General features: G+C 41.4%; 2 protein-coding genes across 3 annotated transcripts in view; one reads left to right on the top strand and one right to left on the bottom strand.

The window, feature by feature from the left end:
- Positions 1-814, bottom strand: part of IFT57 (intraflagellar transport 57) — a 59941-nt gene extending 59127 nt beyond the window's left edge. Inside the window, exon 1 of the mRNA XM_082625909.1 lies at positions 499-814. Coding sequence (XP_082482035.1) covers positions 499-704 — 206 coding nt within the window. The 5' untranslated portion in view covers positions 705-814. The remainder of the gene's footprint in view (positions 1-498) is intronic.
- Positions 815-1014: 200 nt separating this feature from the next.
- Positions 1015-14130, top strand: part of HHLA2 (HHLA2 member of B7 family) — a 150565-nt gene continuing 137449 nt past the window's right edge. For both annotated transcript variants that reach the window (XM_082625666.1, XM_082625664.1), the window contains exon 1: positions 1015-1201. The gene's annotated coding sequence lies outside the window, so the exon portion shown is untranslated. The remainder of the gene's footprint in view (positions 1202-14130) is intronic.

Here is a 14130-nt window from a genome sequence, read left to right as displayed (position 1 = left end):
CTGCATACAAAGTGCTCAGCAAGGTCTAGGTACCCACAGTTACAAGTTGCAGGGACAGGCTCTCAAGGAGGAAAACAAAAACTGGAGATAGATCTAAATTGATAATGGCATTCATCTTTCGGGATGAGATTATGAGTGACTGCAGTACTATTTTTACACATTTTCTTGTGTTTTCTGAGTTTTCTATGAGGTTGTTTTATTACGTTTATAATCCGAAAAAAATGTGTTTTATGGAGCTGCGTGTGTGCTCTAGGCAAGCTGTCTTCCAATCCTATCTGTAGTTCCAAAACTTTACTCTCCCTACAAAAATACTTAGTCTAAGCTCCGTGAGTAGTCCGGCCCTCCGTCGCCAAGTTTGGGGTGAAGTGCCCTTTCCTGCGTAGGAAGACGGAGGCAAATGCTCGCTAACTCGCGCTTGGCGTTCCCCCGAAGGCCGGAGGAAGGCATCGCCCCAGAGCCCAGCCGGTATCCAGGCGCTCGGGGGACGAGGGCACCCACCTGGACGGGGGCTTCAGGTTGTTTTTCCGGAGGAGATCCTCCTCATAGCGGAGCAACTTCAGCTTCTCCACCAGGTCCTCCATCACCACGAACATGTGGTAGGCCGCGCCGGGGCCCCGTTCCACGACCACATCCCCTGCCCCTTCGCCGCGGGACCGAGACACCCCATCCTCTAAACCCGACGGCGTGACCACTGCCGCTGCCATCGCGGAACAGACAGAAAGAGTCCAGCGTCAGCTCCGGCCCACAGACCTCCGCGGCCTGCGCTGGCACAGCCAGGACCTCCGCGGCCGGTTACCAGGCGACCGCCGGGCAACCCATCACCAGGGAAACTAGACTCCGCCTCCTTCCCACCTAGTCTCTTCTAAATTCCCTCCAACCAGGGCGGGCTCCCTGGATGACGTCACGTGTGGCCCCCGCCCCTTCCCCGCCTCTAGGGAGATGGTGGCTGTGAGACAGCTCCGCGCCGTGGGGGCGTGGCGTTCTCCTACTCACGTTAGGCCACGCTTCCTCCCGCTGCAATTTAAACACCGAGGAGGGTCCGCGGGCGTTTCTGCTGTGCGCTCCTGGTGGTCCTTAGCAGGCTTTAGGGGGCTTGGGCCGTTGGTTGCCAAGGGCCCCTGAGTCGGAGTGTGAGTCAGCTGGTAGCAGTTAAAAAGAGTAAAGGGAGACGTGCAGTATTGAAGGCTACGCTAGCCTGCTGGTATGTTTTTTACTTTTCTTTTCAAAACTGAAAGTTTTTCACAGTTGTAAAGATAGTCGATATCAAAGGTTTCCCCTTACCTCAGGAGCTTTCCAACGAGAATTTTCATTAATCTTTCTCTCATTCGGGAATGCTGTGTTTAACAATATATTGTAAGATTTGAAGTATTGTAATTCTCCGCTGTTACTCCAGGGCTGGGAAAAGTTGTTGGTTGGGAGGGGGTGGGGAAGAAGAAAGGCTGAGGATAAGCAGAAAGGAGGCATGAGGAAGGATTTGTTCTACCTCAGAAATAAGAACTCTAAACTCACATCCTGCTGCTTAATCTGTTTCAAGCCCATTACACGTAGTATAAAGTTTGGGGGTTCCTTGTTAAAAATCAACAAAATAAAGGAGATAATCTTGAAAGGAATTTCCCTGCGCTATAACTCTTAAGTGTGGCTAAAGACAGAGTGTTAACTACTGTACTGTGCAGCTGTTGACCTGGAAAATACAAGAAAGGGCATAATTGACCACAGCTTTACAGTTGTCAAAAAGAGTTTGTGTATCAAGCAGATTTCCTACCAGCTACATAAAAAATGAGGTAAGTGGTGGATGCTGGAGGTTTCCTGGGAGAAGAAAACGTATGGCAAGAGGTTGAATGTATGTTTGTATTTATGTGATTTTTGATCTCGGATCTCCTGTATCTGCTACTAGAGAACATAGAAGAGGCCCATTTTTTGACAGAACTGAAGTTTAAAATTTATTTGTAGTATCTTTTTGTTAGAAAAATGGGCAGAAGAGCACTTCTCATTTTAATATCAGTCTAGACCTAACTTGCTTTTGATACCAATAAAGGATCAAAGTGAAAAACCAGAAAGGCAAATACCTTTTTCTATTTACCAAGGAAAAGGAATATGTAAAATGACTGATTTATGTAGAAAATAACCCAAAGGGGAAGACCACTGAACATTTTTTTACATAAATGCCATCGTTTGCCTACTGCAGGTCATTAACAGCTGCTTTTAATAAAAACGAGTGGGAAATTTGGATTTGATTCTGCACCACTGCCGAATTGTTGTTTTTCTTTGCCTCCTTAGAACAGTGTTTCTCCCCCATACATACCAACAGCAACCACCATACCTGTGGTAAAGGGTACTGTGGTATGTCTGTATAACTTTCAGAGAACAAGATAGATGCATAGCTTTTTAGGATTGGAAAAAAAAAAAAGTATAAGCTCAGTTATATGCTTTGAGGTCCTTGATTAATCAACAAGTAACCTGTGGCTTTTTAGATGACTCTCAGAACAGTGTCAGACTTGACAGGTAAATTGATTATAACCAAGGAGATGTTCACTTGAAATCAGGCTGCCTACATAAGATATTCTGACATTTTCAGAAAGTTATATATAACACTCAGAATGAAATAGTCAAACATTGTTTTTTGGCTGATGAGAAATCCTCCCACAACATATGTATTTTGATTGGGGGTAGAAAAAACCTTTCCCAGAGCCTACCTATTTCCTTCCCAGGTACAATACTGATGCAGCCTGGCTTGAAGCCAGTATGAATAATTATTTTCCCCTTTAATTGTGTGAAGAAGAAAAGATGAAATTAAAATATAAACTGTCCCCCAGTAACTGGCACAGAAAAAAATGAAAGGAAAAACCAACTGTTCAACACTGCATATTTTCTCACAGAAAGAAAAGATGGGAAAGAACACTGAAATGTCATTTTATTTTTATAAGACCTAGGGATTATTTTTGCTGAATTTTTGTTTACCCATAACAGTTTAACACTTCAAGAGGTCTTTTGCCTGATGGAGGTAGTTTCCTTCACGTGTGTGAGAGTACACGCTCAAATCCTCTTCCAGCTTCCTCAGCCACCCAGGAGTTTTGGGGTACAGTTGTGTTAGTATTTTGGCAGGACTTGCTCACTGGTTGACTAAGGAGTTACATAAGAGCTTGAAGAGAATGGAATGTTGAGGCATGTGTATACTTTCAAGAATCTTAAAGATTTATCCCTGGCTCTATGTGTTGACCACAATTGATAGCAGGGCTTCTAACTCTTTTATCTCTTGCAAACTATTGTGAAATGATAGGAGGTAGTTTTTAAGGCCCTTATGATATTTCTGTGAATGGGTTAATCTCTGAAAACTAAAGAGCATCCCAATCAAAAGTGATTAAGCTAGATTTCCCTGAAAGATGCTGAGCAAGGCTAGGGGTGAAAAGGAGGCACGTTCAAAGATGGAGGAAGGCTTTCCAGCTGCATCTCCTAATATAAGAAGTCCTCCAGGAAGACTGGGCAGACTTAAAGAACAAAGCTGCTTTGTGTTATAAATGGTCTAGTACCACCCATTTGGCATGTTAAAAACTTAGAAAACCACTAACTGAATAAAATTTCCTTAACCTGATAGAAAGTATTGGCCACAAATCTAGAAAGAAAAACATGTTTAAATGTGAAGCATTAGAGGCAAAGCCTTTTAAAGTTAAGAACAAAGTGAAGACATCCACTCTTCAAAACTGTGCTAGAGATCAGAGCCAGTACAATGAGACAAAAAAATTAGTAGGTATTGCAGAAGAAAAAACTGTTACAGGTAATATGATTAAGTGAAAAATCCAAGAGAATCTACAGACAAACTATTAAGACAGTTCAGCAAGTTTGCCATATATAAGATCCAAACTAAAGAAAAATTATGTAAAAACCAAAAACCTCATAAACAAACCATATACAGTACCCAGGAATAAGTCTATCATTATGATTACAGAGAAATTGTTAAAGTCATGGAAAATCCAAACAGGGATACAATATTCATCAACGAGAAAAGTCAGTTATCTTTACCTAATCCGTAAACTCAGTACAATTTCAAGTAAAATTCCAAGAGGGCCTACACTGAATTCATGTAAGAGTAAATTTAAAGAAGCAAGAGAAAGGAATCATATCAGGTAATAAGTTCCCTAATAAAAGTATAACTTAAAATAATGGCATCACAGGAATAAATAGAAAATAGCCTGGAAACAGGTAAGAGTTTACATGGAAACTCAGCATATGACAAAGTTGGTGTTACCAACTAGTGGAGAAAGATGAACTCTTCAAAAATGCTGTTGATGCTATGGGTTATCCATATGGAAACAAAATTACATCTCTGAATTCCAGCACATAAATTCCATATGGATTGAAGACATAAATGTGAAATACTTGTAGGATGGTTAGAAGGAAGCAAAATAGAGTATCTTTAATCTCAGTGTAAGGAAGGATTTCTTGAAGGAAATAACACATTTTAAAGAAAAGAGAAACTCATCAAAATTTAAGAAATTAAATACAAATGAGGACTCTATAAACCATGAAGAAAGGAGATACTTGTGACCTATTTAATGTCAATGGACTAGTTTCCAGGATACACAAAGATGATAGATCACTGTAAGGCCTCTGTGCCGAGGGTTTTAGATGCATTCTTCTAGGTCAGGATTTCTTGGCCTTAGCACTATTGACATTTTAGGCTAGATAATTCTTTGTTGCTGGGGGCTATGCTGTGCACTGTAGGATTTTAACAGCATCCCTGGCCTCTACCCACTAGATGCCAGTAGCACCCACCCATACTTGTAACAGCCAAAGATGTCTCTAGACATTGCCAGCTGGCCCCTGGGTGACAATATCCCCACTGGTTGAGAACCACTGCTCTAGAGACATGGGTTGAAATAGCTAATCCCTATGTAAAAACCAGGAATGTAAAGGTAAATGAGTGACTGAGCAATGCGTGTATGTGGTATGGGGAGGGACTGTGGTGACCTAGAAAACTCATGAACCATCTCAAGGAGGGGACATTTTTGTCATGCAGGAATTCAGCTCAATTTTGCGATGTTTTATGATTTTGCAAGGATCTGAATTTGGATTTGTATGTCACTGTGAGATCCTAATGACTTTGAGGGTGACCTTTCTAACCCAGAAAATACTATTTGAGGGGCTACTTCAGTTGTTAAATGTATTTGATTTATTAATGCATTGAAGTTCAAAATGAGAAACCTTATTCTTTTATTTTGATATTCAAATCTTATTCAATTTGTAAATATAGTAAATTTGTTACAGTGGAGTTTAATGAGAGGATTTACAACTTAAATTCCTATAGAGGTTTTAAACTGTTCATAAGCTTATTATATTGTTTTAATATTATCTGACAAACTATTCCAGATACTATAAAATCTCCTGACTCTAAAAGTAAAAAGTGAGAGATGAGGGAAATAAGTTCTATGAAATATTCCGTTACTGGTTGTAAAGGTAGATTTTAATGTAAAACCAAAAGTCTAAATCAGTTACTCGACTGTGTATTATAAATGGGAATCACAAGTCAGTCTGTTTCTCTAACAGGCAAAACTTTCAAACGTTAGATACTTAAGTATCAAATAGGCACACATTATTCTTTAACATAATTATACTACTGTAGGTTTGACTTTCATCATTAGTTACCCACTTAAGAGCTAATCATCATCCCAACCTTAACCTGTGAAATTTCCCATCCAATATACCAAGAGATTCCTGGGCCAGAGGTCCAGGAGGTTACTGCCCAAAACACCAGTAGGACACACTCAGTCCTAACTTGCTGTAATAAACTCCCTAACTTAGAAAGGGAAGTGAGTGGTTTTGTAACCCATTCCCCTGGATATACTTCGTCTTTTAGTTCTTCTCTACTAAATGGAAGTTTTCTAACACCTCCAAGATTATAGTTAACTGTTTCAGCTAACTTTGGCTCTCAAGGTAGATAAATGCCATCAAGTTGCATTGTATTATATGTATATCAAGGCTTTTCTTTGCTCCATGGTCTCATTTTCTTGGAGGAGAAACAAAGTGCATGGGTGAACTGAGTTCCATTTACTGCCTCTGTGTAGGTGATGGGGATGGTTATTGAAGGATTTCAAGTAGAGGCACGTGTGTTGTGGGAGGGGAAGTGGAAGATGATTAAATCTGCATCTTAGAGTGTTCTGACAATATTGTAGAGAAGGGACTATGGGAAGATGAACATTGATTCAGAAGGCAATTCAAATAGTCAGGTGAGAGATTCCTGAACTGGGATGAGAAACAATTAGAATGGTGAGAAAATGATAGCTATTCGGAAGGAGATTCAACAGAACATAGTAATAGGCACCATGATATGTTCTCTGGGGCATGAATGGCACCATAAGATGCCCCACTGTGGGGCCAAATGGCTGGTCTTTATACCCTTGTCTCCCTGGGTCATTGGCTGTGGGCAGTCCCAGACACCTCTGGGTGAGGTGGCCTCTATTGTCGAGGGTAATTTTCTGGAAAAGGATGCAGCTGTGAACAGTGAGACCCCAATATTCATAGCAACTGGGGAATGCATATATCAGCCTGGTGAAAAGGGATCTGGGCAGGCACTGGCAACTTTTACTACAACAGCTGACATTAAAATGCAACACTTCTGAATTTCTTATGTGGTTCTGAAGTAGTGAAGACGGTCTTAAGCCTTTTTTTTTAAGAAGTCTGCTAAAGATTGATCAGCTGTAGTATATACTGTCAGATGGCAAAATAGGTAATTCTGCAAATATTGAAACACTCATTCTAGTTTCTTGATAAAGAGTTCTATTCCATCATATACGTTAGTAACACTTAATTTGACACATACTGGATACTAAAAAGAAAGATTGATCTGATTTTTCAGAGTTTTAAAGGTTAAATAGAAATAGGTTTATTCTTTAAGGTCTAGATTGAGAAGATTCAGTTTATTTATGGGACAGCATTTTTTCCCTCAAGGAAAAATTAAATTCAAGATGGAGAGTAAATAGTAAATGTCATAAAATCTTTCTTAATGGGGGTCCCTAGAACCTAATAAAAGCAAAATCTGCTAGATGCCACACTTTGCATTGCAATATACAGTACACCAGGCTTTCTGATGGCCTGTTTTTCAAATGGTTATTGGCACCTTGTCCTGAGGTTTTGGAACCCATTGCTCAAACCAGTACATGGTAATCAAACATTAAATCCAAACACCTTATTTTTATTATTATTTTTTTTTGCGGTACGTGGGCCTCTCACTGCTGTGGCCTCTCCCATTTCCAGACACACGGGCTCAGCGGCCATGGCTCACGGGCCCAGCCTCTCCGCGGCATGTGGGATCTTCCCAGACCGGGGCATGAACCCGCGTCCCCTGCATCGGCAGGCGGACTCTCAACCACTGCACCACCAGGGAAGCCCCAAACACCTTATTTTTATTCCTAGCTATTTAGTGGAGATGATTTCCTACTCCATACCTACATATTTTGCTTCATGAATAGAAAAGTAATCCATTCTGCCTTTGCATCTAGTGAGATTTTGATGAGAGAATTTTTTTCTTTCTTTCTGAAGGTGTGAAGGTGAAAGCCCAAACTAGTAGATCCAGAGATCAGTGTTTTGCTTTTGACAGCCAGAGTGTTTTCTAAATTTTTTTTCGCAGCAAATATTTGAGTACGTATAATGCGTTAGGCACTATGCTTGGGCATGGTGATACAAAGACTGATGAGCCTGCTCTCTGTGCTCAGATAGCTCATACTCTAGCATGGCATACATGTGTAAACTGGCAAGTGCAACCTAGGATATAGAAGAGTATGGTGTATTTTGGAAGAAGGCTTTTCTTTTCTCGTACCCCTTCCACAAGACAGTTGGTTGTGCCTCCTCTGTACCCCCCATGGCCTGTGATACTTTCTCTCTCTGGAGTCCCATTTTTCTCCTATGCTCTGAAGGGTTGCAAAGTTTTAGGGGAAATTGGTAGGAGAATTCATATGATTGAGGTAGATCTCTTGCTTGGAGAGCCAAACTTCAGAACAAAGGTGATGGGTCCTCTCCTTTGTGTCTAGTATGGGGGGGCAGTGCCCTTTAGCCTTTTGCTTAAGGGTGCAGGGGTGTATGAGCTGACTCTCTTTACCTAGGAACTTTAGCAAGGGGTCTGCCATTTAGAGTCAGGTATTTCCAGAATCTGGAGAAGAACATGCACCTATGTCCCATACACTAAGAATTCGAATTGGAAAGTGTTTAAGTGCATTCCAAAGAACTCACCCCAATGTAGTCCTGAATCAAGAGCATAAAGTAAAAATGTTTTTGACTTTCTAACAGCTTATTTTCAGTATGTCTTTGTGCTTGATCTGCATGCCCAATATACATTTTGAAAAATTGTAGCTACCGAGTTCAGAGGAATACTCATAAACTCTGTATAAAACTTTTCTTCCTTCTCTGCAGTACCCCAAGGCAGAGTATGGATTTGTCACAGTAACCTTCTGGGAAAGAGTAGACAATTGTTATGGTACATAGACTGTGTGATTGTCTAAGCCCTCAGGAGGAAGGGGAGACCTTCCCCACAGCTCCCACATAGAGCAGAAGTTGCTGGTTTCCCAGAGAGCTCTGAAAAAAATGGCTAGCCCTCTACCAGCCCATTCTTACCCTATTAATGTGAAAGGTTTATACTTGGTCCATTTTCAGACTTCAAACTTTGAACAGACTTTTCCTTGCTTATTCTCATGCCTGTGAAGAAAAACTGTTTTTGTTTTTGTGGCCTTAAAATAAGATTTTCTCTCAGGTAGAACAACCCACCTCTAGTTCTCTCAGTCTTCTTGACTATGATATATTCTTCTTCTTCCAGATGAACTCTAAAATATATTCAATGTTAAAATATGTACTCTTAGGATATTTTTTGTAATATTAAGTTTATCATCCAGGGATATAGCATATACTCTATTTGAATCTCTTATTGGGTTAAAAAGGTCTCTGAAAATCTGTTATATTTTCCATTTTTAAACTGACAGGTAATTTTAAAACAAACTGTTGCTGTTATGTTACTTACTTATGCTAGTAGGCTAACACTGTTGAGTATGGAAACTCCATATTTTACTTTCTGAAGGCAAGGAAAGATTGTTATACTGCAAAAGGTTTGAATCTCCTCAGCTTCTTGGAGGAAGAATAATACTTCTGAAATGGGAAGCCAGAGCTTTTATATGTAAAATTAGAAATGCCCCAGAGGATCTTGCTCTTTCAAAAGGAACATGAAGTCCTTTCACAAAATAAAAAGGAAAAAGGTCTTTATTCTTGCTTGAAATACAATGACAGCTTCCTTCTGTTTTCCCAGCAGACCTGGTCCTCTTTCACACTTTGTCTACATTGTTCCCAGAGTAATCTTTCTAAAATGCAAATATGGACACATCACTGTCCTGCCTGACATCCGTACATGATCCTGCATTTGGGACAATGTCTGCATTTTTTAGCCTGCTATAGAAGCCTCTAGGGGCATATCCCGGCTTTGTGGGGCTTGAAGCTTATGCAATTCGGGGGTGGGGATCCTTCCTAATGTAAAGAAATATAAAATTTTGAATTCAAAATGAGCCCCAGGGTCTTAGAAGGGGTAATACAAGGGACAATGCTCCTTGAAACATAAATTTTACTGATTTCCTAGGGTATCTGCCTCTACTAAGGGAATTGTTTTATTATCTCAAATGAGTTGCAGTTACCAGGTTAATAAATCATGACTAAGATAAAGTGTCCAATAAGCTAAAGTTGAAAACTTTTTCCTCTGCCCTTCTAGGTTCTTTGGCTGAGGCCCTGTGAATTAGACTGAAAAGGCAGATTAACGAGAGAAAAATAAACAGTTTATTAATGGGCAATGAGCTCACATGTAGGAGAGAAACTCAGTGATGAATAACTCATACGGGTGGTTAGAACTTGGGCTTATGTAGCATTTTAACAAAGAACAGTAAATGTGTAGAGAAGAGACAAGACAAAGGAAAAGGGTTTTAAGCTTCCAAGGTAAATATATGGGGGAACCCATGGAAGATAAGGGTTGTTTTGGTAAAGCATGTTATGTAGATTCCTCTTAGCGCTGTCTCTGGGCTGGTAAGAGTCTCCAGTGATTTACGAGTCTAAGTTTGTTTTAGGCAAATGTGGGGGAGGGCAGAGTGCTTTTTTTTTTTTTTTTTTTTGGCATCTTCTATTTCTCAACTGTCTTCAGCTCAAAATAATCCTTATGCTGAAGTGGCATATTTTTGTGTGTTATATTCTGATCCCCTACAGACTTGAGATCTGACTAGAACTCAAGACCCAGTGGCTGCATATGGCCAGGATGGTTCTTCCTAAAATGAGACATATTTTGAGCCTTTTTTAGAGTCACCACAATAAGGAAGATATTAAGCCCATAGTTTTCATACTAGGTTTATTTCAAATAGGTTCCAGTTCAACCCTTAAATTACTAAATTAAAGTTAGTTAAATTACTTCCCTCTGATTTGAGATTGCAACTCTCTACACGGTAGTAACTAACTTCTTTCACTAATCCTTAGCTACATGGTTGAAATATCTATTTAACAGTCTTCTTGTCTGACTGAGCCACCAATCTTAATGATGTTTTAACAATGGCTGATTGGATCCTATATCTCTTCTGCCTTTGTCTGGCTTTGTAGTCAACACCACCAAAGTCATGCCCTGATTAACTCTTCCTCACACCAGATGATGGTTCTGGTTTCTTTTCAGTTGAGACTGAGATGGTGGAATGATGAGAACGGCTACACATACTCTCATTGTTTCCTACCCCATGTGACCATCCTCTCTTCACTCAGTAAATTTGGTTCCTTCCTTTTCTTTCCTCTAGAGCCTCTCTTTAAAGATGGAAGTGATTTCTTATTCTTTAGGTGACTTTTCTCTAAAGCACTTGTGTTAGTTTGAGTCTTCCAAGAATCAGAGGCCAAAATGTGATTAGACATGCAATCTCATTTATTAAGCTATATACCTGGGATGGAAAATGGGAAGGGAGCTGGCAAAGGCTGGGTCAACAGTCAGATCTTGGCACAAGAGAGACCCAAGTGAAGAATAAAGGGAAGAAACTGTGTATGGAAGTGTTCACTCCTCACTGCCATGCAGTCCAAGGACCTCAGTCAAAGCTGGCAGCCTTTTGTATCACCCTGTATATGGGCAGGGTGAATATTCCTAGGTTTCCTCCAGAAGCTGAAGAGACCTTCCACATGTATTGCTTCCTTCTTTGTGTAGGGAATGCAAGATACAGTGATTGTCTTCTACTTTGGAGCATGTCCCAGCATACCTATGATCACTGGATTCTTAAAACTTCACTGAAGGGACTGGCACCTGAATCTTTGAACTCTCACCCTCTAGAGTGCATGCATTTTACCATGGCCTCCAGCCTACCAACCACCTGTTGTTCCTGCTCAATCAGTATTATATCATGGATATAATGGATAGGTGTGATGTTCTGTGGCATGTCCTGAAGGTCTAGATCTCTTTGGACTATGACAAAGGACAGGAGAGTTAACATAGCCCTGAGGGAAAATTTTAAATGAATATTGTTGTCCATCCACACGAATGCAAACTTTCTGGTTCTCTTTCCTGACTGGGATTGATCAGAATACATTCACTAGATTAATGGCTGTGAATGTGTACCTGATGCCATATTAATTTGCTCTATCAAGCATACCATGCCTAGTACGATAGCTACAATCTAGGATACACCTTGGTTGATGTTGTGACAGTCTACAGTCATTCTCCAAGAGCTATTTGGCTTTTTGGAGGGGCCAGATTATCAAATTAAATTGAGATATGATAGAATCCACCATTCCTGCATCCTTCTGATATTTATTTAATGTTGGTGCTCATCTTTGCCACACCCCTCCATGGGATATGATAATGTTTTTTTTATTATTTTGGGAGGCAATTTCAGAGGTTTCCATATGACTGTCCCCACTATGACAGCTCTCACTCCAGAGGCCAGAGACAATGTGGAGATTACTCCACCCGCCAGTTGTATCAACTTGAATCATACGTACAGGCACTCATGGTACATGCTTGCCATGGTGTAACGGAGTCCTTCCTCCTGGACCCCCAGCCCCTTCTTAAGTCAGAGGGTTACAGATGTGAGCATCTGGTCTGGGAACTGAGTAAGCGATTGTGACTTGGTTGGTCGGTCACTTTCAGCATCCTGCTCCTCTGTTCTTTATTTGGTTGTAATATTAAGCAACACCTTGTTAGCTGCCCATATGTTTTGCCTCTAGAGACACCATGCTCTGTTAACCATTTTTACAACTCCCTGCAGGTCAAGCAGCCTTGGCTGCCCTCTGGCCTTGCCAGTCATTATGATAATTACAGCCCCCTGGCTCCTGACAGACAAGTGCTGCCATCTGTCCTCTATTACTTAAAGCCCCTTCATCTCCATGGATGGCAACCAGCCTAGCTATGCAACTGCCTCTAGTATCAACATCCCTGGCTTGTAGAGGAAAGTCATCACAGAATTTCATAGTGGTGCTGGTGCCGCTCTCACCAGTGCATTCCTGATGGTGTTGGTAAATGGTGTGCTCTTTGTGCCCTCCTACAGAACTCAATCTTCTGGTGGGTCTTATGGCCTTACATGTCCATACCACATGCCCTCTTTCCTCAGCTACTTAATTCCTTCACTTGCCTTCTGTTAGGGTAACCTCTTTGAGAATTAGCCGGGCTTTTAGGAGCTACCCCAGCTGCTAGTTTACCTACCCTCTGGGGTCCTCGCTCGGGCGTTAAATCCTGGGTCTTGATAAAGTGTCTCTAAGTCCATGAATTCTGGCTTATTCAGATGTACATTTTGTCCCCATTGATCAAGCATTGCAAAATCCACTTCCAGCAATAATTTCCTGCTCCTGCTAATATATCCCAGGTGATTCATATAGTTCTTTAGCTGTATTGTCTCTTTCCTTCCTTATAAGGCCCAGCCCATCTTCAGCTGGGTTAAGCTGAGATTTAACCCTGTTTATTGTCCTGGCAGCCAGGAGAGATAGTAGGGGTAGCCCGTGTGTATATCACCTAATGCCTTGTCAGGGTGAAAGTTTTGCCATGCTGGGCTTGTTCTTACTGGGGAGGGTTATGCTACCTCTGCAGTCCCAGAGGGTCTGGAAGGTTTCAGAATCAACATCCTCAGGACATCCACTCAGATGTCCCTACCCAGTTTCAGGGTTCCAGGTTTTCCCCACCAGGGCCCTGACCTTCACAACTGACCTGCCTTGGCTGAGAATTAAAATGTTTCTGGAGCTCTGGAACTTTAATAATCAAGTCTTCAGCCTGCTGCTCAACTGTGTCTACCCTCCTAGCAAGAGACAGGCCTCTTAGTAAGCTACCACCAAGGCTTTCTGGCTCTTCTATTTAGTTTCTGAGTGATGTTTACAGCCCTCATCTCTCATTATCCTTCTGTAAAGTACCTATGCAACTTAGCAGTAACCAGCCAACCCCTCTATCTCTGTAAGCATTGTTCTCCCCAGTTTTTTTCAAATGCCAGTATCATCCCTACCTGTTGCAGCATTCACCTCCACTGGAACATTTTCCAGAGAGCATTCACCAAAGCCATCAAGAATGCACTGGTGAGAGGTCACTAAAATAGAGCAATTTAGCCACTATCTTTTGCCAGAAAGTGTGTGATCCACCTACCAAGGAGGATGGTGTCCTCTGTCTGCCTGGTGGTGGATAAGCCAGTACCAAACCCCCATCTTACTGTGTGTTTTTTCGGACCACTTCTAGTACTACTGGTGTTTGTCTGGATCCTCTGAAATCAGACACCAAGACTGGGTTAAATGTAGAAGGATTATATTAGAGAAAATGCCTGTATGAGAAAAAATGATGAGGGAGATGGAAAAGGCTGGAAGAGCAGTCAGACCGTGGGCAAGTCTGAATGTGAATGAGGAATAGATGGAAGGAAGGTTGAGTGGAAGCATGCCTTTACAGTCTAAGGAAGGCTCAACAAGGCCGTCAAGGAAGTCCAGTCAAAATCACCCATCCAAGGAGGCCCATGTCTCTTACAGAACTCAGTCATTGCCTGGAAGCAGCCCTTGGGTGTGTTGCCTCTGTCCAAACATGTAGTGGTTTTTCAGAGCACAGCTGTTGGAGCCTCTGGTCAATTCTGCTCATTTTCATGACCCCCACAGCTTAATCAGTGTTCTAGTTACTATTTTTGCATA

The sequence above is a fragment of the Mesoplodon mirus genome, assembly GCF_964341445.2.
Source record: "Mesoplodon mirus genome assembly, chromosome: 6".
Lineage (NCBI taxonomy): Eukaryota > Metazoa > Chordata > Mammalia > Artiodactyla > Ziphiidae > Mesoplodon > Mesoplodon mirus.
The sequence above is the reverse complement of the archived record's forward strand: the minus strand, read 5'-3'. Positions and strand labels throughout refer to the sequence as shown.